At 31.1% G+C, this 24,578-nt stretch overlaps 2 protein-coding genes across 2 annotated transcripts; one reads left to right on the top strand and one right to left on the bottom strand.

The window, feature by feature from the left end:
• Positions 1–9,636: 9,636 nt before the first annotated feature.
• On the bottom strand, positions 9,637–12,322 carry LOC112514392. The gene is made up of 4 exons (XM_025120835.1): positions 12,218–12,322; positions 11,964–12,113; positions 10,994–11,199; positions 9,637–10,181 (listed from the first exon to the last, which is right to left on the bottom strand). Exons 2-4 carry the CDS (start codon positions 12,051–12,053, stop codon positions 9,923–9,925), a joined length of 555 nt encoding a protein of 184 aa, XP_024976603.1. The 5' UTR covers positions 12,054–12,113; positions 12,218–12,322; the 3' UTR covers positions 9,637–9,922.
• Positions 12,323–16,705: 4,383 nt separating this feature from the next.
• LOC112514217 (ABC transporter G family member 9-like) lies at positions 16,706–19,506 on the top strand. Its single transcript, XM_025120546.1, has 4 exons — positions 16,706–16,783; positions 16,898–17,696; positions 18,066–18,388; positions 18,853–19,506. Exons 1-4 carry the CDS (start codon positions 16,706–16,708, stop codon positions 19,504–19,506), a joined length of 1,854 nt encoding a protein of 617 aa, XP_024976314.1.
• The last annotated feature ends 5,072 nt before the right edge of the window (positions 19,507–24,578 follow it).

Genomic DNA, 24,578 nt, shown 5'->3' with positions numbered 1-24,578 from the left:
TTTCATATGCATGTCTCTTTCTTAAATTTGATATCAGTTATTGTTATCGTATACAGATATGATTAAACGAGAATATGATCAAAATAATAAAAAAAAATACGAAAACAATCAAATCAAACGTGATTATCCATTGAAATCGCTGCGATTTCGGAGCACAAGGGTGAAATAGACGACTTAGCCTGCAACTTCACATGTGAATTTACACGTGATTTTAGTGTAAAATCACATGTATTATGAAGTACGAGGGGTTTATGTGTGTTTGTAATTTTAGTGTAAAATCATATATAAGCATTCAAGATCGTCGTCTTTCTATGATTTTAATTAAATATACAGTATTGTTTGATTTTTCTTTAACTTTTTGATGTCTTATTTGTTAATTTTTAATATATAATCTATTTTTTTTATTCACTGGATAACCAACTCGCTATGCGAGCCAATTAATCACAGGGTGATCACCTGTTTTGCGGATAGCCCAAAGTCATCGCATTTGAACCTCTGTGGCCACAAAAGGGATTTTTATTCCTCATTGGATTTGAACTAGGGACCTCCAGACACTTTTGACCTTTGGAGCAGAAACTCAAACCAATCAAACACCACTCTTGTGGTTAATTATTTATTGTTATTGACTCATTGAATAATAGTAAAAAACGTATGTTTATGTGTATATAATATTAATATATTATATGTGATATATATTCTTCAAAAAAAAAAAAATATATATATATATATATATATATATGTATGTATATGTGATACAGAGATTAGCCGTCATAATTCACGCATTACAATAACGCGATATTTAAAAATTACCTGACACTAAAATTTAAATATTTAAAAACATTACAATAAAGCGATATCTAAAAATTACTTGACATTTTCTTTTCTTTTGAAATCAAGTTTGTATTTTATTAAAAAGAGTAAACAGTAAAACTCATTGACCTCATTTCGATCGTTTTGACGAGAGATTTTTAATAATGTATTTGTTATAAAATACTAGAAGAGTACGCGTGCAATGCAACGAGACAACATCTCGATTTTAATGTTATATTTTATTATTTGTCTTTGTCGATGTTATAAGACGATTTTATGTGTTTTTAAGAGAACAATAATGATTTTACTTTTGAATAAAATATAAATTTGAAGATATCATAAAAAATCGAAAAAATATATATCAATATTAATATCAAATCAACTATTTAAAAGTTTTCATTTTTTATGTAATTTCTTTAATTTTTTTTTTGTTATAATTTAATTTAAGTTTAATAACGAAATAATTTATTTTTGGTTTAATAATATAACATTTTATAAAGATAATAATTAAATATTCTGTTAGAACTCAATGATTATTCTAATTATATTTTAGATTTTTTATATTTAATATAAGATGTTTATCTTGTATTTGATTATATTTATTTGCAGTTAGTTACACGAATTCATATATGGAGCTTTAATGAGTTGTACTTACATACAATCTACTTGCAATCTTGAGTTTTAAGTAATATGCATTAATAAACAGTACTTTACACATAAAAAATAGTTTTAAGAGTTTTTATCAAATACTATCCAATATTCAATAATATATTGGTGTGAAATGACTTTTTGCTTAATAACCTTTTTAAAAACCTTTGGCTTCAACATTATTAGTCTTCTTAATGGTTTTTTCAAATAGTAAAAAGCTTTACAATAAGCTTGCATCGGAGATGCTCTAAGGGACTGTTTATCTAAATACTTATCCGGTAAGCATTTACCGTTAGGAGTCAACATATAATTTATTTTACTGGGTAATATTGTAGTAAATCAAAATGGAATCGTATGCAACAATTTACCCGGTAAACACTTATCCGGGCAAGAGTCGTCACATTCACTTAACGAATAAGACTCTTCATCTTTATCATTGCTTTTACCGGTAAGATTTTTGACTTTTGTCATATTAATCCAGTAAAAAAAATTACCCAATAAACATTTATCAACTAAACGTTTAGTAAACAACCTCTAAACCTTGACATTTGCTTTCAACATCACATGATATTTCAAATCATTTAAAACCTTACTTGTCAAAACTTATAATGATTTAATAATTAATTAAAGATAGATTTATGAAATTTATAATATATTTTTAAAAATAAAAATTTATTTTAAATAAAATAAAAATTTGCAGAGTAAAATTTTTGGTTGCATAAACGTGTACACATAGACGAAAAAGGCGTTAAATTAATTTAATTGGATTAATTAAATTAAATTAATTGGATTAATTAAATTAAATTAAAATGGAAATAACATGGTCATGATTTAAGCCAGTGACAGACATACCACGTGGCTTGATACCCATCAATGCCCTCCGCCCTTTCATTCATCCATCCGCCGTATTTCTTTCATCTTAATTCAAGTTTATTAATTACTCTTAAATATTAATTAAACGCAATTTTCATTTTAAAAGTATTTTAAATGCATGTTTGAATATGAGCTGTAAATTTTATCGATTTTGAAGTTTTATTGGTTTTATTAGAGAATAGTTAACGATGATATAAGTTACACTTGGTTTTTACATATTAATACAATTTGAATAAATAAGAGTTATGGTTCCAGTTACAGTATATCGATGAAAAAAATTGTATGACAATTTAAAATCCAATATATTTAAAATCCAACATATTTAAACGACTCCACAAATATGTTCGATTTACACCAAGAGCAAAGAATCAAAAGATCGAGAGTTCTAGAGCAATTGAATAAGAGATAAATGAGAGAACTTTTGATAACTCATGATGAATATCAGTTTGAATTTCACTTTGGGGGATGGAGAGAAGACATAGAGGTAAAAGAAGGTGAAGACATTAATGAAATATGTCAAAAATATTTTGGAAACATGAAAAGAAAATGTAATAATGTGCATTGATAACTTGTACTATATGTTAGTTTAATTGTAAATTAAGAGATTTTAAGACTGAATGCATAAAATAATATTACTTAATGCATTATGAGTTGTTTTTAAAACTTTTAAGACTTTGTGTATAAATGTATAGTACTTTGTGCATTAAAAATTGTTTTTATGACTTTTGATAAATCTGATTTATAAGATAGTATAGATAGATAAATTATAATCGTTTGTAACCGTAGACTTGGAATCATGTGACACCAACAAGTTTTCCTGAGACCATTTTTTTACATTTGAAACTTCACAGCAAAACGTTGTGAAGGTAACCTTCACAGTGTTTTTGTTGTGAAGGTTCCACTTTTTTTTTTTACCTTTACAACTTTTTGCTGTGAAGTTTTAAGTATAAAAAAGTAGTCTCGAAAACAGGTCAGTCTCATATGAACCCAACCCTGTAACCGAATACACATATATACTTGGAATCATTTGAGATCAAATTGTTTTTCTGAGACCTGTGGGACCACCACAATGTTTTTTGTTGTAAAGGTTTGAAATTTTTTCTACCTTCACAATGTTTTGCTGTGAAGTTTCAGTATTATTTTATGGTTTCATGCGTCTCAGGAAAACATGTTGGCTTCACGTGAACCCAATTTATTTTATTTTCACCCACCAATTTTAAAATAAATCTTTAGATGACCATAAACGTATATGTAGATGATAGGATTTGAATCCTGATTTTATCATCATCTTGTCTTTATAAACCACACTGCACGATTATAAACAGTGATTTACAATTAAAGGGGTGTTTGATTAGATGTATTAAGCAGTAATCAATGAGAATGAAAATAAAAGAAGCTGTTTGTTTTTATATAATATACTGAGCTCACTCCCGCATAAGCCCAAATTTTCATTCTGGATTAAACTGGGGGGAATAAAAATTTGTTCTCTGTCATTTTCATTCATCTGTCTGAACCAAACACCCCCTAAAACATGTGTGTTTCAATTATTATGATGAAACAAGTTGTGATTTTTTAGCTTAATTTATATTATTGGAAATTAAATAAAAAAAAGCATGGGATATTTAGTTAATTAATTAATCAAAGTGGTTTGTAGATCTATTAATTAGTTTTATATCAAAATCTTAAGCTTCTTGAATGATTATATTCCCTTCTGCAAATATAATTTTAATAATTAAATATTCTCTATTTTATTTTTAAACATTTTATATTCTATTTTTTTAGATTACAATCTATATATATATTGTATTAAATTATTCATTTTAAAAAAGCAAAAATTCATTAAAATAAAATTAATTTCCTTTTCTTGATATTTTGTTATGGATCTAGAAATAAACTTTTCAAAATAATATTTATAATTAAAATTAATTATTAATTAATCATTAAGTTATATAATTGAAAAAAAAATGACAAAGAACTCATGAAACTTAGGTTTTGTTTGTTTTTTAAGAGGTGCTGAAGTTTGAAGTCTTATTTATGGTTAATAAGATGTGGTGTTGAAGTATAAAATCCGAATCAATAAGACTGTTTGTTTTTGTAAAGTGATAAATGTATAAGTTTGTTTAAATTGTCTATTTTATCCATTAGAAAATTATAGTTTTAAATTTATAGATAAATTTATACAATTTCATATATTTATTCATTGTCATTACGAAATTTATATCTAAATTATATAATTAGTATTCATTTAAACAAAAATATGCAGTTAACGGTATTTAACAGATAAAAATCCTATGAAAATACATCAATTGAGACAAGTGAGGATCGATTAAGTTTAATCGATTGAGAAAAACGTGGTTGCTAAGAGTTTGGAGAACAATAAGGAGATTGGTTTATCTCTTATCAGATAAAAGGTGAATAAAACATAAGTGCCTCCGAAAAATTAGAAAAAAAAAACAAACAGTCTGAATGATCATACCTCTTAACTAATCAGACATAAGAGGCTAATAAGAGCTTTATTTGAAAAAACAAACAGGGTCTTATTGAAACACTATTCTAAGAGTGTTTCAATAAGTTAGTTTTTGCTCATCCAGGGATATAACTGGAAGAAACTGACAAAAAAAAACTCGTGAAACTTATAAGCTATTTTTTGTTCATCCAAACGTGAATTTTAAATAAGTTCAAAAAATAAGTTAACTTATGTCTGACAAACACGACTTTACATATTTCATTTTATTAACTGTTAACATGAGGTTGATGTGTTTTTGCATACTGGTTTTGTAGAAATAAATACAGGTATGTATTTGTTATGATCAATCGAAAGAAAAGTATTTGTAATATGGCATATCTGGTAAATTATAATAAGACAATACATTTTAATTTTACATTTTTATTAAATTTAAATATATTATGGGAGTGTTCGGAATTGCTTATAAAAACAACTTATTAACTTATTCTAATGTGACATCGGTAATAAGTATTCTTGAGTGTTTGAATAAACAGTTTATACCAGTGTCAAACCGGTAATAATGAGTTTTTGAAAAAGGTAAACAATTATAACTTATAATAAGTTGATAAGGACTTTTGTTGAAAAACATAAGTTGTTTCAAATAAACAATCCCAAACACCCCCTACGATTAAGAAAGCATCGTTTTTATGTATTTTGTAGTTAAAATAATCACTGTGAAAAACAGATCATATTGGTTTTCATGTGATACATCGTTTTTTCTAAACTTGATCATAAAAAAGGTAAATTAACCAGGAGGTCCCATGTTCAAATCCAAGGAGAAATAAAAATTTCCTTGGGGCCACGGAAGTTCAAATGCAGTGACTCCGAGCTATCTGCAAAGCAGATGGTTGTCCTGGGATTAGTTGGCTCGCATAACAGGTTGGATATCCATGTTAATAAAAAAAAGGTAAATTAAGACTCATTTTGAAAAGTTATCAATGGTTGAATGCTTGAATTTTTAGTTCCTTGCATCTTTATTTATTTTTACAAAACCTGTAAATTCAACATGTCAGTAAACTTAACTGGTACTTCAGAAAAAGATCATTAAGACCCATAATTGTTTGTAAAGTTGTTTTCAACCCCCAAAACAGTTTTGAGAGTCGGTTTCCGAAAACCAAAAAGAAAAAAACTCCAAAGTTGTTTCCAATTGCGTGCAATTTCCCCTCGAAATGTAGTTACGACGACAGATTTCATTTCATTGAGTTGTTTCTTCATTCTTTTAGATTGGTTGGTTCGGTTATGTTGTGCAAACGACCATTAGCCTCTTCGTGATTGTTCAAATGCATAGTACACACAAAAGAAAGCAACCCTTTTTCTCTGTGTTGTTCTTTCATACACTGACATGTATACTCTAATAAGCATCTGAAAACGGAATGACGTTTGGAGTCTATTTACCATTAAATTCAGATCTCAGAACGACGATTTAAAACCCCTGTTAAGATAACATTAGACTTGGGTCATCCATAGAAGTCCATGACTTAAGAAAAAATCGTATTTTTACGCTGAATTTGATCTATCAAAAGAAAACGGATGAAAAGTAAGATGAAAATGAATTTGTAAAAGGGAAGAAGACATGTGAATGTCTACATAATAGAAGTGTTTGGCATGTGCAATTTGTACTTGTAGAGAAACAAGTGATTAAAAATGTGGAAGCAACAACACAACACTTGGTGTATAGGCATGCCTTTTTGACATCTTTGGTGTATTCATAAGAAGACGGACGAGATCCAGTCACTGAAGCCTCTAATAAAATACCCTTTTATGGTACACAAAACTTAACGAAACGTCGGTTTCATGTCCCATACATCCATTGTCTGTCCACGTGTGAGAGCACACTCACTGGTTGCATTCAGGGTACTATCGTGAAGTCGACTTGTGTTGAAATGTAAGTGAATGTGTCAAGAAATGGAGACAGGAGGGTCCGAGCATAACTTACTAAAGCATAAGCTTATACGTGTCCATTGAGTGTATGGTTTGATCAATGGGCATAGGGGTATCAAACTAAACAAAGGATCATGGGATATTTTACATTGAATCAGCTATTGTACAACCAAACTTTAAAATACGAAGCGTAAGTAGATCATCGTATTAGTCACAAAATGACGTAAATTCATATTATACAGTTTTACGTGTCTTCAAAGGAAAACCTATTTTACAAGCTGATATCACAACCATATACATAAGGGCGGGAATTTCCACAACAAGGTATCAAATTCAAATGGTCTCACTCAACCTGCCTTACGACACTGCAATTTACCACTCTTATGAAAGTAGTGATACCAGAACAGGAGGGGGCTGTTTAGGATGGTAAAACAAACCTTTTTTTTTTCCACAATACACACATGCTATATTATGTAAACGGTCAATGAAGAGGGTAATCTAAGCTAGAGATGTGCAAGATCCCTGTCTTCCAAGCCCATTTTTCAATAAACAAAAAAAGCTTCGGGCTTTAGGATTGAAAGAGGGCATGATCAGGCTTTTTTAGGCTTTTTGTGCTTCTTTAGATTAATCGAGCTTTACAGGCCAATCTTTTACGGTTCTTAAAAACATTGGCCTGATTGGACTTTAAGGTCGAGTCTAGGCTTACTAGGTCTGAATCGGGCTTTAGGCTTGGTTTTTTTTGTGCATCTCTAATCTAAGCTTTAATCAAGTGATAATTGATTATAATAACATAAATTTCTAGAGCTGAAGTTTTATTTTTGTATATCATATACTGAAATACCAAGTATGATAACCTCGAGGAGTTAGCTCACTTGTAATAAGGTTTGGGCCTTCTGGGTTTCTTCCCAAAGATTATCGGTTCGAGTCCTTTCAAGGCCACTGATATTTTTCTGCCTGCTTTTCAGGCCCATAGAATTAGTCAAAGTACACATATATTGGTCCCGACACCCATGGTTTAAGATAAAAAGACAAAACACTTCATCTATTTTTAGCATAGCTTTTTGGGATTTTTAAAATAAATGTTCAATGAAAGAAACATCTAAAAAATGCACTTATTTTTCGCTTTCTTGAAGATGAGAGTTCTTTATCATACTTAATTAGGATTTCATTATTAACAAATTAGCATATATATATATATATATATATATATATATATATATATATATATATATATATATATATATATATATATATATATATAGTGAGAATGGTAAGAAAGGATTTCCTTGGATTAATCATAATTGAAGATCAACATTAATAAGATGCATCGAGATGCACCATATCAATTTTCGTGAGAAGCGCAATTCATGGGGTGGAAGTGAGATTAAAAATGATCAAGAGTTCAGATCCATTCTTATGCTTCTCACCTTAACTCATATTCTCTCACGATCCTTCGTCTATGTATGTATCTATGTATGAATATGTCTGATATGCAAAGTCGATAAATATTGGCCATGATTTGGACAACCCAACCGTTATGAAAACACTCGTTGAACCGATGTAACGTATATGCATTAAGAAATGATCAATATAATAAAGAAATCATTGAATTTTGAAGAAAATAAACCGCCTAAAAGAGGAAAAGAACAAAGTAAGGGTGTTGAGATGTTGATTTCCAAAGCGACTATTTTGACTTCAAGGATTAAAAGAATCATATAAGATTAGGGATAGTTAGTTGCTTAACTTTATATTATCCTTGATAACAAATCTTCTTGTAGTAACCACAAGAGTGGTGCCTGATTGGTTTGAGCTTGACTCCAAACGTCAAAAGTACCTAGAGGTCCCAAATTCAAATCCAAAGAGGAATAAGAATCCCCTTGTGGCCACGGAGGTTCAAATGCGGTGACTCCGGGCTATCTGCAAAGCAGGTAGTTTCCCTAGGATTGGTCGGCTCGCATAGCCGGTTGGATATCCAGGTTAATAAAAAAAAAAATCTTCTTGTAGCAAATCTTTCCAAAATCATAACTGGTTTTGCCAAATACTTGGTTGCGGATACACGTATATTGTTTATCAAACCTTCATGCTATCAAAAAGCCCGGAGACCTATGCATCAGTAGCATTTCTGGCGATAAGAGATTAGTCCAATCACCTATCAACGCTATGGAGTCGTTTCCAGAATCATAAACTAGGCTTACATGCTAACTAAACCAAACCAGTATATCCCATTTGGAAGTGGGGTTTAGGTGGTGAAATGTATGCAAAAATCAGGGGCAAACCTATGTGGGTCATATGGTGGCCCATGCCATTACTTCATGGTTCCACCATAGTGGAAAAAAATTTATGTTTCTGAAGGGTGTTGCCGTAATGTTTTGTTATATCCCCCTGTATTTCTTAAAACTATAGGTTTGCCCTTCGAAAGGGAGCGGGCTCGTATACCATTTTTAGCAAATTTCTAGTTTCTCACCTATTAATATTCGGTTTCTATACCTTTATGAAGAAAAGAATGGAGGAAAACAACACGGAACGAAAAGGGTCAAACCCATTACCTTCCCCTGTAAAGGATAACAACAGACCAACTAATCTACTATCATGTTGTGAACATTTTATATAGCTTTCACCCTTATGGGCTACTGGTGCCATCATTTGAAATTTTCCTGAGTCCGCCTCTGACAGAAATATACTTTGTCACAAACTGTAGGCTTGCATACTACTAAGTACAAAGTTAACCAACAATGTGGACAACAACCTATTAACACTTATCAATACTTATAAAACATTGGAAGTAATATGTAATGAGTTTAACGAGACTTACATTCGGTCAGCTATGCATGACTGTCTCGTAGTGGTTTAATAATACATAAACTGGCTTATTCGATAAGCTTTTAAAGGAGAGTTTTATGCAGAAAACCAAGTTTTTCCAAACCCATCCATCCCAATTCAAATATACGTTCCTTCCATCTATAAAACAACCCTCCCAAGCAAACCCTTTTTAATCTATACAGACATTATTAATCCATAGACAACTTTATCCATATAAGACTTAATAAAAAACCAACTGAACGAACAACCCCTAATATGTCTTAGTAGCATTGAAACACCAAAAAATTGGAACATGTACTTCACATACACAAGCTCATCCAACAGACTTAACACCTAAAACAATACTTATGTGAACGTAGAAACAGGATCCAACCGGTACCTGGTTCATTTATATGCTCCCATGCCGACATTGGCTTCACCACCGTATGGTTGGAAGGCTCCCCTGGCCTTCGAGTAGGATGCATAGTAGAACTGAGAGACTATGCTACATAAGAATACAAAAGCCGCTCCTGCTGCAAAGACTCCCTTCCTTACTGTCTCACATGATGGTCCTTCTTCGCTGAATATGGTCCTGTATTTGGTGTGGTATGCATTCCTCACTGAACCAGCAAGCAAGCATGCTTCGGCTATGATGAATGTGATCCTGAAACGTGACTTAAAGGTTAGGCACGGGAAAGGGTTTCTGTGAGAATACGTGAAACCCCATTAGATTACTCTCCAAAAGAGCTCTTGAAGAGAGAAGGAAGTTCCAAGATATAAGGAGAAGAAATTATCCAAGTCTAGCTGATGCGGGAGTCTAACACACCTCCCTCCAACTAGGGGCGGACCCACATAGATAGATACGGTGGCACGGGCCACTGCTTCATAAAAGAATTATGTTTTTGAAAGGTGCCACCGTATTGTTTTGTTGGGTGCCACCATATGGTCTTTGAAATTGAAACGTCAACAGAAGACTTTAATAGCTAAGATGGTAAAAATGCTCATGCCTTCGTACAAAAGGCCCAGATTCGAGTCCCATGATTGTCAAATTTGTTGTTTTTCAGCTTAATTTTTGGTGTTCTGTTATATATATATATTTTTAAATATATGTAGAATGGACTGGAACATGGGTCTTTTCTATGTAAGGACAAAGAACCAACCAACAGATCTGTAATATTGTGAAAAAGAAATTTGAATATTTTTTATAGTCAAATTGTGTCACCACTTGAAAATTTTTCTGGGTCCGCCTCTACCTCCAAGTGAGGGCTAGACGGGCACAGATTGTGCCAGAGTGTGGAGTCCCTAAAGTGCTAGACCTTGTCTCTGATACTATGTGAGAATATGTGGAACCCCATTAGATTAGTCTCCAAAAAAGAAGAGAAGAGAGGTTCTAACATATACCGAGAAAAAATGGTCCAAGTTTAGCAGATATGGAAATCCAACGGTTTTAAAGATTCCAAGTTCAAGAGTGCATACCAGCAGAAGATGAAGAGGAGAACTGCACAGGCTCTTGAACCAGTAGGGTTCAAAGCCTTCCCACAGCAGAAGCATCGGCTAACCACCATTATAAGAATTTGGCTAGCCAAGAGAAGGAAAAACGCACCAAGCCCATAGCCGGTTGAAATATCTGAATCATAGACACAGTAGTTGTAGTCCTTTTCAGGATCTTGTTGTACTCTAGCCTATCAAATGTCAATCATGGCACCACATCAAGTCATGATCTAAACCAAAAGAAAAGAAGCAGAAATATGCAGCTGAAATGCAATGCATAAGCAACCAGAAACACAAATGAAAGCAGTCGATTCTACTTCAAAAACCTCAATCGCAATAGTATAAGCATCTTATTTTAACATGGAAAAGAATTGAAAACCAAGCAAAATAGGCCACATTATGATGAAATCCAACCATGCGATCTACAGAAACAGATTAAAGCTTTGCTCAAGTTTTAGAGACATCATGGTACTAGAATTTGCATAATCAAAGCAACATTTGGGAGGTTTTTTTTCTCATTAATTCACATAATCAAACCAAAATAGGCCACATTATGATTAAATCCAACCATGAGATCTACTGAAACAGATTAAAGTTTTGCTCAAGTTATATAGACATCATGGTAACAGAATTTGCATAATCAAAGCAACATTTGGGGTGCCCAAATCATTCTGAACAAACAACAACTTGAATTAAAATCTCTTTCATAGGTTAGCAATCAAGCAGGGTTTCAATCAAGCAGGGTTTCAATCAAGTAATCAGATCAGGATTCAATCTCACACAAATAAAATTAGATCAAGCAGAAAGTTCAACAGATAACAAGATCAATTGTTATTGAACTATCTTGTGTTCACTAAAATGCAGGAAGTAAATCAATAAGATAAAACAGAACTGATACAAAATGCAACCAAATGAGTACAGATCGAGAAAAGAACTAAGAACGTAAGCTACTCACAGTGCTTCTCCTTTGTTCAGCAGCAACAGCCAAACCGAATGCAATCAGATCAAGAACAGAGACCACAATCATTACCAATTTGGAAGCCATTAGTGAACCTCCACTTGAATTCACTCTAACAGATCTGGATCTGAACGTATCTCTTCACCCCTTTTCAAATTTTATAACAAAAAGGATATAGAATTAAAAACTGAAGCTAATAACGACAGATATAATACATTAATACTTGAACATAAACGATTTTGACATTTTACCGTTTCAGCAAACCCTAGAAATAATCAAACCACCAAATGAAGATGCTTCTTAGTTAAGGGTTTTCGGTTCCCTTTTACAACTTCACGTGAGAGATGTAATCAATGGTTAGGTGAAAGAACGAAGGTACAATGGATAAAGCTGAAAGTACAAGTAGAGTAAGCCAATTTGAGTTTCCGGTGACGTTAAGTTAGGGTTTAAGAAGATGACGGTGTAACCATTTGTGACGGAGAGATCACATCCAACTGTGGACAGCTGGCCGGCGGTGGGGCCGGAGCCTTTAATGTTATTGATTTAAAAAAGTATTTGATTTTATATAATATTTTAAAATAAATTATTTAAATTTTAAAATAATATATATCTATACTTATATTATAAAATATTTCACAAAAATTCTTAAAAACTAATTTTTATGCATAAGGTACTGTATATTGATTCATATTACTTAAAATTTAAGATTACAAGTAAATTATGCATAAATACAACTTATTAAAGTTCGATATTTGAATTCGTATAACTAACTGCGGATAAATATAATCAAATAGAGGATAAACATTTCATTTTAAAATATAAAAATCTAAAATATAATTAAGATAATTATCAAGTTCTAACAAAATAATTAATTATTATCTTTATAAGAAATTATATTATTAAACCAAATATAAATTATTTTGTTATTATAACTAAATTAAATTATAATAAAAAAAATGTTATATGCATGAAATAACAATCTACTTTCATAATTTTTTTTATTATAGCATTCTATTTTTGTTTTTCTTTATTACATCAATGTACATTCAAATTATTTTTTATTAAGGCATTGTATTTTAAAAAAAGCTATCCATAATAGCAATGGGTAACCTGTTACCTTTTAAACTAGTTAACCCTTTGACTTTTTTGCTTGTGTGGCTTTAATGAGGTGATGTGAATGACACATCATTTTAATGACTTAACTAAAATTAAAATAAAAACTTATTTCAAATTATTATTAGTGATTTTCATTTTTCATTGCTACTATCTAAAAAACATTTAATTTTTTTATTTTTTCTTATTAAGTTACATTCAAATTAAATATTCTTAGAGTAAAATATTTATTAAATAAATATGAAACATTATTTTCGAGATATATTTTGTTTGTAAAAAATGTGACTTTTCCTATTTTATGTTGTTCAAATAAATACATATCTTTTAAAATTCTCTTTAAAATATTAACGAAATAATTGTTCTCTACAATTTTTTAATATTGTTATATTAATAAATAATTTAAAAAAAATCTAATTAATTTAATATATTTATACGTCAAGTAAAAAGTTTTTGAACAAATATAATATATATTTTAAAAGATAATATTTTTTGGTAAAAAAGAAACAATTCTTATTTTCCTTTTTGTTAAAAACATATATTTTTATAAAAATATTAGCGAGATAAGTTGTGTTCTACTAGTTTTATGATATTGGTATATTAATGAATAATTCATATTTTTTTTAATTCAATTAATACATTTATTAAATAACATGTAAAATATCTAAATATTAAAATTAAAAATACAGTGTTTAATAAGAACTAGTAGATACTATAATAAAATAATTTTGAAAGTACAATAATGTAGTAAGAAAGTCACATCATTATAGTACATGTGGACAGCTTACGTGGACAATGAGGTGGCATGGAAACCTAGTATAATGAGTAAATTTAAATCAAAAGGTTACCCAATGCTATAATGGGTAAAATTTTCAAAGTACAATGTCCTAATAAAAAATAGTTTGAAAATACATTGTTATAATAAGAAAAACTGAAAGTACAATTCTATAATAAAAAAATTTATGAAAGTAGATTGCTATTTTGTGCATTTTGCCCTAAAAAAATTGAATTAAAAAGTTACACAAAAATAAGAAATTTTAAATAGTTAATTTGATACTAAGATCGATATATTTTTGTCTAAATTTTATGATATCTTTAAATTTATATTTCATTCAAAAAAAACATCATCGTTTTCTCAAAATCACATAAGACCATGTTATAGCATCAACCAAGATAAATAATAAAATGAAATATTAAAATCAAGATGTATCTCGCTACATTGCGCGGGTACCCTTCTAGTAAATATTTTACGATTCTAACAATTATTATAAACTAGGGGTGTTCATGTGTTAAGTTGATCGGGTTGAGACATTTCAACAATTTAAATATTTATGATTTTAAATGAAGTTATTATTAAAAAAATTCCATGTAAATGTAATTTTTAAAGTGTATTTCAATATTTAACCTAGGATTAGTCTTAGCATTTTTTATTGTAACCGAGACTGACCTGCCTTGTTATACTCCAACCACTTGGGTTGGAGACCGATTTGGGACCGACTCGGACCATTTTTACCCACATGACATAGCTACGGGCCCATATTGTGTCTCGACTACTGGTCCAGTGAAATAAATGGAACCAAAGATAGCAAACAACATAGCAATTAAAGCGAAGAATGTCACTCGTCGAGTAAAACAAACAACAATTGCCCAACCGAAATAGTTTGCACAGTTAAAACCCATTTTGTCAGTATTGTTGGTTAATTCGGGACCGCTTACTAAATGTTTATCCAATAATTTACATTTGAATTCGTCTTGTGACTTGTGAAGCCTGTTCTTTGTTCTCTATATATTGGAATACACTTCCATGGATTTTAATTTTTTCAAATTATTGATGGTGAAGCTGTAACAATATCCCCCAATTTGATGATATGTTTGAATTAATTGATAGTTGGTTAAATTTTTTGGATTTAATGTTACAGTTATATAATGTTTCTGTAACAATTGATAGACTGTTTCATTTAATATAATTACAGATGTCTAAAATACCTGTGTTCATTCAAATCCAACTTTCCACGAACATTCTCTCCAGTTTTTCATTTTTCTCTGTGTTCATTTCATTACTGTACAGTTCATAAGTTGAAATACCCCTTATCCTGGCAGTGGTTTTACAAAGGGGATTACTTAGGAATTCTAAGCTTTTGAACATTTTGAATGAAATTCAGAAAGTTAGAAACATGTATGGAATCAAAAGCCTCTGAGTCTGCATTAGAAGCTTCCAAGCCTTTCGAATCATAGCCTCTGAGGAAGCCTCAATCTTATCCACAAGCAGTTGTAACTGTTATATATGCAATTATTTTATAACAAATCAATTATCCCGTTACCATTGAACTCTTATATAAACCTATGAAACACTATATCTAGGGTATGACAAACTCGAGTTTTTTGACCTTAAGAACAAAAATGGTTCCTGAACCGATTGTCCCAATACTGATTTCGTAAAATCTAAAGCATTATTTAGGATCGAAATACAGTATTTGGAAAGTGCTAATAGCACAGAATCCAATAAATTAACCAAATGATAGCAACGACGAAACCCAAATTCTCAACGATTACGTAGTGGAGACTGATGGACAAAACTACGATTTTTATAAAATGACCGTAACTTTGTTGGTTACAGGGATTGACATGGATCGGACTCATTACCAACCCTAATCTTATTTGTTTATATATTTTTAGTATTAACATTTTCTATGAAATCCTTGTAATTCGTTTAGGTAAGAAACCACACGAAATCCCCAAAATACGATGAAATGGGCTATAAACACGCACACCTCTATTGCATGATTTCTCTTTTCTTTCACCTTTATTTATATATAGAGAGAGGGGAATGATCAAATGCAAACCACTCATATTTGTACAAACTGTATAAACCATTATTATCCGTTGATTTTATTGTTTAATTTAATGATTTTGTTTCATGAAATTGTTTAATATTATGAAATTGTTTCATGAAATTGTTTAATATTATGAAATTGTTTTATATAATATTTTTCTAGATGAAGTTGTTTCATATAATAGTTATGAAATTTTAATGAAATTGTTTCATGCATTTCTTTAAAATTAATATAATGAAGATGATAATATCTATAATTAATGTACACCCTCTACAATAAAAATGATTAATCAACCTCTCATAATTATAAAAAAAAAATGAAAAATTATGATTGATTGAATGAGGTTTGTACAAATAACATGATTTGCAAAGTAAACCTTATATATATATATATAGAGAGAGAGAGAGAGAGAGAGAGAGAGAGAGAGAGAGAGAGAGAGAGAGAGAGTTGAGTTCATGTGAGACAAGACTGTTTTCGTGAGACACAATTTTTACATTTGAAACTTCAAAAAAAATGTTGTGAAGGTAAAATCGTGTAGGTACAAATATACATGTATGTCATCTTCCCAGCAAAATGTTACAAACAAATGACATTTTGTTGTGAAGTTAAAAAAAACAGAATTTTTACCGCAAAAACAATGTGAATATTATCTATACAATGTTTTGCTGTGAAGTTTTAAATGTAATAATCATTTCTCACATGATCGCAAAGTCTCTCTATATAAATTAATAATTAACACATACTTAACTCACATGAATGTATGGTGGATTAACTACATATATATCAGATTAATTAATGGCGGTGGATATTGAGGCACAATCTTCATCTCCTTCATCAATCTTTAAAGAAGTTCATTGTCCTGTTACACTCAAGGTTTGCTTTCATCATTTTAACTAATTCTTGATTTAATTTTTATAATGATCACGATATATATACATACATATATATATATATATATATATAATCTGTATATGTATGATTCAACAGTTTCAGGAAGTGGTTTACACCATCAAAGTCAAGAAACAAGGATGGATGATCAAGAAGAAACACGATCAATCATTAATGGAGAAACAGATCTTAAAAGGAATTACAGGTATAGTGTTGCCCGGAGAAATGTTGGCCATGTTAGGTCCATCCGGCTGCGGGAAAACCACCCTCCTGACGGCACTCGGTGGCCGACTTGGCGGCAAACTCAACGGAACCATCACCTACAACGGGAAACCATTCTCGAGTATCATGAAGCGTTACACCGGTTTCGTTACTCAAGATGATGTTTTATACCCTCACTTAACAGTCACCGAAACCCTAATTTTCACCGCGCTACTCCGCTTACCCAAAACCCTAACCACGCAAGAAAAGATCGTCCATGCCGAAGCCGTGATCAATCAACTTGGTTTAAAGAGATGTAAGAATATCATCATCGGTGGCCCGTCGTTAAGAGGGGTATCCGGTGGGGAGCGGAAAAGGGTTAGTATAGGGCAAGAAATGCTTATAAACCCTAGTTTGTTGTTCTTGGATGAGCCAACTTCTGGGCTCGATTCAACGACTGCTCAAAGGATTGTTTCGATATTATGGGAGTTGGCAAGAGGCGGAAGAAGCGTTGTGATGACGATTCATCAACCCTCGAGTCGGCTCTTTTATATGTTCCGTAAGGTGTTGTTGCTATCGGAAGGGAATTCACTGTATTTTGGAAAAGGATCGGAAGTTATGGATTATTTTCACAGTATTGGATTTTCGCCATCCGTAGCCATGAATCCTTCGGACTTTTTGTTAGATCTTGCGAATGGTATGTATGTATTCACTACTAAATAGAAGATACTTACGGACTTTTCCTTGGGAAATCTGTCGTTGAAGGGGTGATTCGTCACAAAACCTCACAAAATTGAGTTGATGGGAAACTCAAATCAGTGACAGATTACCCAGGTATTTTCTTGAAAAACATCGGAATGTATCGACACCGTTGGTAGTTTCTGGGTGATCCGTTGTGGGTAATGTCATTTGTTTGTTAGGACGCTCAAAGCATTCTATCAACTTAAGTTTTATAAAGCAGTCTATCAAAACATTTAGATATATTTGACATCGTATAAAGCCAGTTTTATTGTAGAGTTGCATTATAGTAACTAATTTCGTGAGTTTTATAAAACTAAAAACACAGGGATATCATCGGATGATTCGAGTCATGCGGATCAAAATGCAGTCAAGCAGAAGTTGGCTTTGGCTTATAAGTCGAATCTTGCTGAGAATCTGAAAGCTCGAGTAGCAGAAGTTCATGATCACGTTAACGATACTTTAAACAACAATAATCCTGAACGATGGAGCACAACGTGGTTGCAACAAGTCGCGGTTTTGCTCAGAAGAGGCATCAAAGAGAGGAGACACGAATTCTTTTCCGCCCTCAAGATCGGTCAGGTTATAGCAGTAGCATTTCTTTGCAGTTTGTTATGGTGGCAATCCGATACGACTCACTTACAAGATCAGGTATATATATACATATATAACATTCTGTTATAACGATATATACAGAGAGAGGTTCAAGGGAAGCCGCTAAAAAAATGAAACCTTGATAACTTTAATTGAAGTTGTTTATTAGTTTTTATACACATAAGCATGTTAGCACATGTGCATACCGGACAAATTGCTTACGAATTACTTGTATGTACATGTGCATGCCCTCCAGTTGAACGGGTTATTAGGATGTTCCTCAAATTTTCATTTTTTTGTTGTTTTCCCCTAAACCTAACCCTATATATAGAGAGTGAGATACGAAGAACCGTGTGAGAATAAGAATTACAAATTAAGATGAATGGTTACACAGCGTTCCTCACTTTTTCATTTTTTTGGGTTTTCCTCTGAACCTGACCCTATATATACACAGACAGTAACCTAAGAATAGATTTTCTAGCCAAATTTGTAGTTCCTTGATTGGAAAACTATGTATGCAGTCAGGATTGCTGTTCTTTTACTCTGGATTTTGGGGTTTTTTCCCATTATTTCAAGCAATTTTCACATTCCCTCAAGAAAGACAAATACTGGGCAAAGAAAGATCTTCAGGAATGTACAGACTTTCATCTTATTTCATATCAAGAACAATAGGAGATCTTCCAATGGAGCTGGTTCTACCCACATTGTTTTGCATCATAACCTATTGGATGGCCGGGCTCAGACCGAAGTTCCTAAGTTTCTTGTATGCTTTGTTCACGCTTCTCCTAAGCGTGTTGGTCTCACAAGGGTTAGGGCTCGCGCTAGGTGCACTCGTAATGGACCAGAAATCAGCCACCATTCTAGGGTCTGTCATCATGTTATCATTCACATTAGCCGGTGGATACTACGTTCAACATGTGCCAGCTTTCATATCGTGGATCAAATACATATCGATTAGTCAACATACGTACAAACTCTTGATAGGGACACAGTATGAGCATGGTCAGACCTACGAATGTGGCAACCGGACCTGTTTGGTTGAAGATTTTCCAGCTATTAAGAGTGTTGGGCTCGATGGTCAAGTGAACTCTGTTGTTGCTTTGGCTATGATGCTGGTGGTTTATCGGGTTGTTGCTTATTTGGCTCTCATGAGGATTGGCGTACCAAAAAAGTAGGTTATGCATTTGTATCTTCGGATCAAGATAATAAAAATAAGTGATGGTTCAAGTTGGTATTTTTTTCCTTAATTGTATATGTGCATACTGGTAATTGAAGTTGTTTCTTGATATTTATGTACGTGTGCATGGTAAAATTGCTTAAAATTATGAGTATGCACATGTGCATACTGTCTACATGAGCGGTTACAAGAGTGTTCCTCAGTTTTTCATTTTTTACGGTTTTTCCATGAACCTGACCCTATATATATATATATATAGAGAGAGAGAGAGAGAGAGAGAGAGAGACCATTATAATCGTTCATCCAGATAGTATGCATATGTGCATATAAGTAATTTGTAAGCAATTGTGTGTTACACACATGTACCTAACATGGACATATGCATAAAAATCAAGAAAAATAATTTTCAATTACTTGTATGCATATATATATATTGTCCAGATATGAATGATTACCAAAGTGTTTCTTAATTCTTTTAAGGTTTTTCCCGTGAATTCTCCCCCTCTCTATATATGGTCATTAGAGTTCTTGAAAAATTTAGGTTTATCAATTATCAAATAGTTCTTTGAAAAAGTTGTGTTTATCGATTTTCAAATAAAGATACTTGTAATTGACATTGAATTTGATAAAGATTTAAACCAAATATATAACACCAACAATAGGATATGTACCTTTTTCTTTTGAAAAGATGATCGGTACCTCTGGCAATTCGGATGTATGTATAGACCCATCTGCGACTATTCCCCAATACGGTCTTCCATTTGAACCTTGAAAATTCATTTGGACATTTTGGCAAACAGTTTGCAAGCAAAAAAATGAGTCCTTTTGAATCGTATAGATGAAAGTTATTCCAGTCCAGTGAAAACAGTTAATCGAGCTAACCAGGTAAATCTGCCTGCAAAATCCTTGATGACGTGATCATATGGGTACGAACCATGGTCTCAAGATCGGGTAGGTTTTTACAGTTGCATTTTTTAATGGTTTGCTATATTAGTATACCATTTCATGATTCCCCACAAGAACCCATAAGTGCATGGTATACAAATTAATCACTAAGAAATGAAACTATAAACCTTAACCAATCTTGAAGCCAGCCAAATCAGATTACCACCATAGCTATACAGGGTTGAGATCCGGTAAAAATGAAAGTTATGGTGAAAAACGTAAGAAAAAATCTCCACACTTGAATCAATCTTAATTGAATGTCAAAGGTGCACTAGATTAATTTCTTTCTAAAACGCAATTCATAGATGGACATGAGATTAAAAGTAATCAAGAGTTCAGATCTATTATTACACTTCTCACCATAATATCCATTCTCACACGATCATTCGTCTATAGCCATAAGTGAAGGATCGTATGAGAATGAGAGCTAATGTGAGAAGCGTGAGAAGGGATCTGGACCATTACTTACTGTTTATATCAAATTCACCCATAAATCACGCTTGATACAAGGATTAATCTAGTGCATCTAATGATGGAGATCAATTCTTACGATTCTCATGTATATATTGATGGTTTTGCAAAGAAAGATGTTCAAGAAACGTAGAGATGACTCCATCTTCTTGTATATGTTGATCTTCTAATCACATTATTTTGCATTATAACCTACCGGGTAATAAAAAGATAAGTAAATTACAACTTTCGTCCATGGATTATTGATTGATTGCAGGTTTAGTCCAAAAGTTTCAAATTACTCCAAAATAATCCCCATATGAAAATATTTAAAAAACTAACAACTTTCTGTTAAAATATAAGCATTTATTCATCTTTTACTAAATAAGTCAAAGATGATGATAATTCAAGAAAGAATATCATAAAAACGATATTATATATCATATTTATTTACATTTTATAATGATTAATTAGAAAAAAAACTTAGTTTTAAAATACAGATATATATATATATATATAATTATATACTTGGGATCATGTGAGACCATTTTTTTACACTTGAAACTTCACAGCAAAACGCTGTGAAAGTAAAAAAAAGTCAAAAAGCTGAACCTTCACAGCAAAAACACCGTGAAGGTTACTTTCACAGTGTTTTGCTGTGAAGTTTTAAGTGTAAAAAAATGGTTTTATGAAAATAGGTTGTTCTCACGTGAACCCAGCCTTGATACCCCAAATAAATATCTGTTTAACTATTTAAAAGAACACTACATACAACATATTGAGCAATATCTTTTAATTTAGATTGAAATATATTCACATCAATTATTATTTTTCTTTATTATTCATGGATTTATTGTTTAGTAGAGGCGAATATTTATGCTAGATAACAATAACATGCTTGAATAATTTGTTTCAATTTTAAATGCAATTATATTTAAATGGCAATGAAACAATTTATAATTAATTTAATTCATTAAATTTATTTGATAAAATTATTAGTGCAGGGTAATAAATTTAACAACATATTAATTAATTATTTTAAAGAAATATGGTCATTTTTAAACAATCAAGATGCTCGAAGTATATAGTAATAGGGGTGCTCAAAAACCTGATCAACCCAGTCAATTCGGTTAATCCAACCCAATCCAACGCGAAAATAACTCAACCTGATGTAGCTAGTCAAGTTGTAAAATTTTCAAACTGTAGGTATTTGGTTGATATTGAGTTACTATTATTTGAACTCAACCCAACCCGATGAATCCGATATCCTTTTATTTCTTGGATTTAATATGATTGTTGAATTTATATTATTATATACATTAGACAATTACACTATCATGTGCGCTCTTCATATACTATTCACATATCTATATAACTCATTCGTATATATGTTCAGTAACTGTGAACATATATATGTAATTTAAGAAAATTAACTGAATGTTATATACGTAATAACAATGGATAAGTTGTATCAAATGGTTGATGATGAAAAAGAAGTTATGAGTAAAAAATAACATATTCAATGTTAGAAGAATATTTTATTGTATCAAAGTATCAACCCAACCAACCCGTACGGTAGGTTGGGTTGGGTTAATATTTTTCAAACCGCAAGCATTGAGTTGAGTTGTTCAAATATTTTCAACCCGATCAACCCAACCCATTAACACCTCTATATAGTAACGTGGATGCAAATAAAATTCTTCGTTTATGTAAGAAAACTAGTACGATATTTTTGGAGCATTAATTAAATACAATGTATTTTTATATTGTTCAGTTCTCGGTCCAACTACAACCAATTCCAGACGTCATTCATATTTCTATTTTAGTGGTATCGTCGTAGTACTATTTCGTTTACTTTTGTACACAAATTACATAGACAATGACCCAAAAAAATATCGACTTTATATTACTGAGTATTGAGGATTGTTTTATAAATATTTCGTTTGTTCTTCGACCGACTTTAAATTTACCAACCAATTATGATACTCATCTTAAGTCTAAATTTGCCTTCGTAAGTCTTTATTTCATCAATCAAATTTTTTTATCGTGCATATTCGATTGTTGTAAAAAGATACGGTTGTCGCAGTTATATAACCTTATTACCTACAATGGGTTTTCAGAACTATCCTTTTTATTATTTATTTATGAAAAATATAATATCTGGTTTCCTAAACAAATTAGAAGGAAATAAAAAAACATAGTATAGAAAAGATATCCAAAATTATATAGAAATTACTATTCTACCCTTGGTTTTTATTTCCTTAATTTAATTGAATTTCGCTTGATTAAGGTAAAGTTCCTTATAAATCTGTGCCTTTTTTAAAATATCATGAACAATTCATGTAGGTTGAGCGCAATTTTCAAGGAAATATAGAATAGCGGGAACGTTTAAATAAGTTTGATTCGTGATCGTATCATAAAAACCCACTTTCCAAAGATCTCTTCCTTCTCTTTGGAATCCAACATCAATTGCAACGATTCGATAGATGGGCCTGAAATATTATTTTTTAATGCATATTACTTAAAATTGAGGATTACAAGTATATTTTGTGTAAGTACAACTTATTAAACCTTAAAGTTTGAATTCGTATAATTAACTGCAGATAAATATAATCAAATCCACGATAAATATCGTACTTAAAAAATAAAGAATCTAAAATATAGTTAATATAATCATTGAGCTTTAACATAAATATTTAATTATTATTTTAATAAAAAATTATATTATTAAACCAAAAATAAATTACTTTGTCATTAAACTTAAATTAAATTATAATAAAAAAAATTGAACTAAAGAAATTACATAAAAACTTAAATTTTTTAAACAATTAATTTAATATTAGTATAGATTTTTTTTCAAATTTAATTTTATTAAACAAGAAAAACATTATCACTTTCTAAAAACACACAAAATCATATTATAACATTCATAAAGACAAAAAATAAAAAAACATTAAAATGATTTAAAACATAGATAAAAGATTCCAAAACAAGGAAACACCACTTCTAGCAGCCCGACGCTTGTATTGCTTTTCCACAACCCCGTTTTGAGAGCGGAGCTCTGCCAACTGAGTTATATCCCCCAAGCCAAATGGAGCATACATGAAGGAGTCAGACGTTTCTTTCCTATAATATACAAAGAAAACTCCAAATATAAAAAAGAGGAGTGTGAAATTCTTTTATGGTAAAAAAATTCATTTATTTCAATTAGTTTGATGGCTTTTGCCACAAGAGGTAGACATTTTTTCTTCAATATTCTTTGGTTTCGATAATTGGATAGGATTTTGCAGTTTTTTTCTTCTGCAGTATCTCGACTAAACTAGATAAGAAAAAAGTTCCAAACCTTAATGTATGCACCTGTATAAGTACTCCATAAAATGCATTCTGATGCTGATGCATTACACAAGTAATCTTCTATATATGCATGTATATATATATATATATATATATATATATATATATAGGAGCGTTCAAATAAAAACTTGCCCATTTGTGTAAACCGTGTAAACCAATCTCATCCGTCCATTTTCTTGATCAATGACTAAGATTAGTTTACTTTATTTTAGGAAATTAAAAAATAAAAAATATTAAAAAATTATTTTATTTCAATGATAAGGGCAAATTGGTAAACAAAAGTTAACATCAATATAACATTAATTCCATAAACAAAAGTTA

The sequence above is a fragment of the Cynara cardunculus genome (assembly GCF_001531365.2).
Source record: "Cynara cardunculus var. scolymus isolate 2C chromosome LG 6, CcrdV1, whole genome shotgun sequence".
NCBI classification, from domain to species: Eukaryota; Viridiplantae; Streptophyta; class Magnoliopsida; order Asterales; family Asteraceae; genus Cynara; species Cynara cardunculus.
This window is presented reverse-complemented; position numbering and strand designations above follow the sequence as displayed.

What these genes read in the sequence shown, in the direction of transcription:
- LOC112514217 (XM_025120546.1), top strand. Translation starts at nt 16,706, where the DNA reads ATGGCGGTGGATATTGAGGCACAATCTTCATCTCCTTCATCAATCTTT. An exon ending in TTTGTTAGATCTTGCGAATG is followed by an intron (nt 17,697 to 18,065) that starts GTATGTATGTAT and finishes CTAAAAACACAG; the next exon opens with GGATATCATCGGATGATTCG. An exon ending in CGACTCACTTACAAGATCAG is followed by an intron (nt 18,389 to 18,852) that starts GTATATATATAC and finishes CTATGTATGCAG; the next exon opens with TCAGGATTGCTGTTCTTTTA.
- LOC112514392 (XM_025120835.1), bottom strand. Translation starts at nt 12,053, where the DNA reads ATGGCTTCCAAATTGGTAATGATTGTGGTCTCTGTTCTTGATCTGATT. An exon ending in CTGAACAAAGGAGAAGCACT is followed by an intron (nt 11,200 to 11,963) that starts GTGAGTAGCTTA and finishes GACATTTGATAG; the next exon opens with GCTAGAGTACAACAAGATCC. An exon ending in CTCCTCTTCATCTTCTGCTG is followed by an intron (nt 10,182 to 10,993) that starts GTATGCACTCTT and finishes GTCACGTTTCAG; the next exon opens with GATCACATTCATCATAGCCG.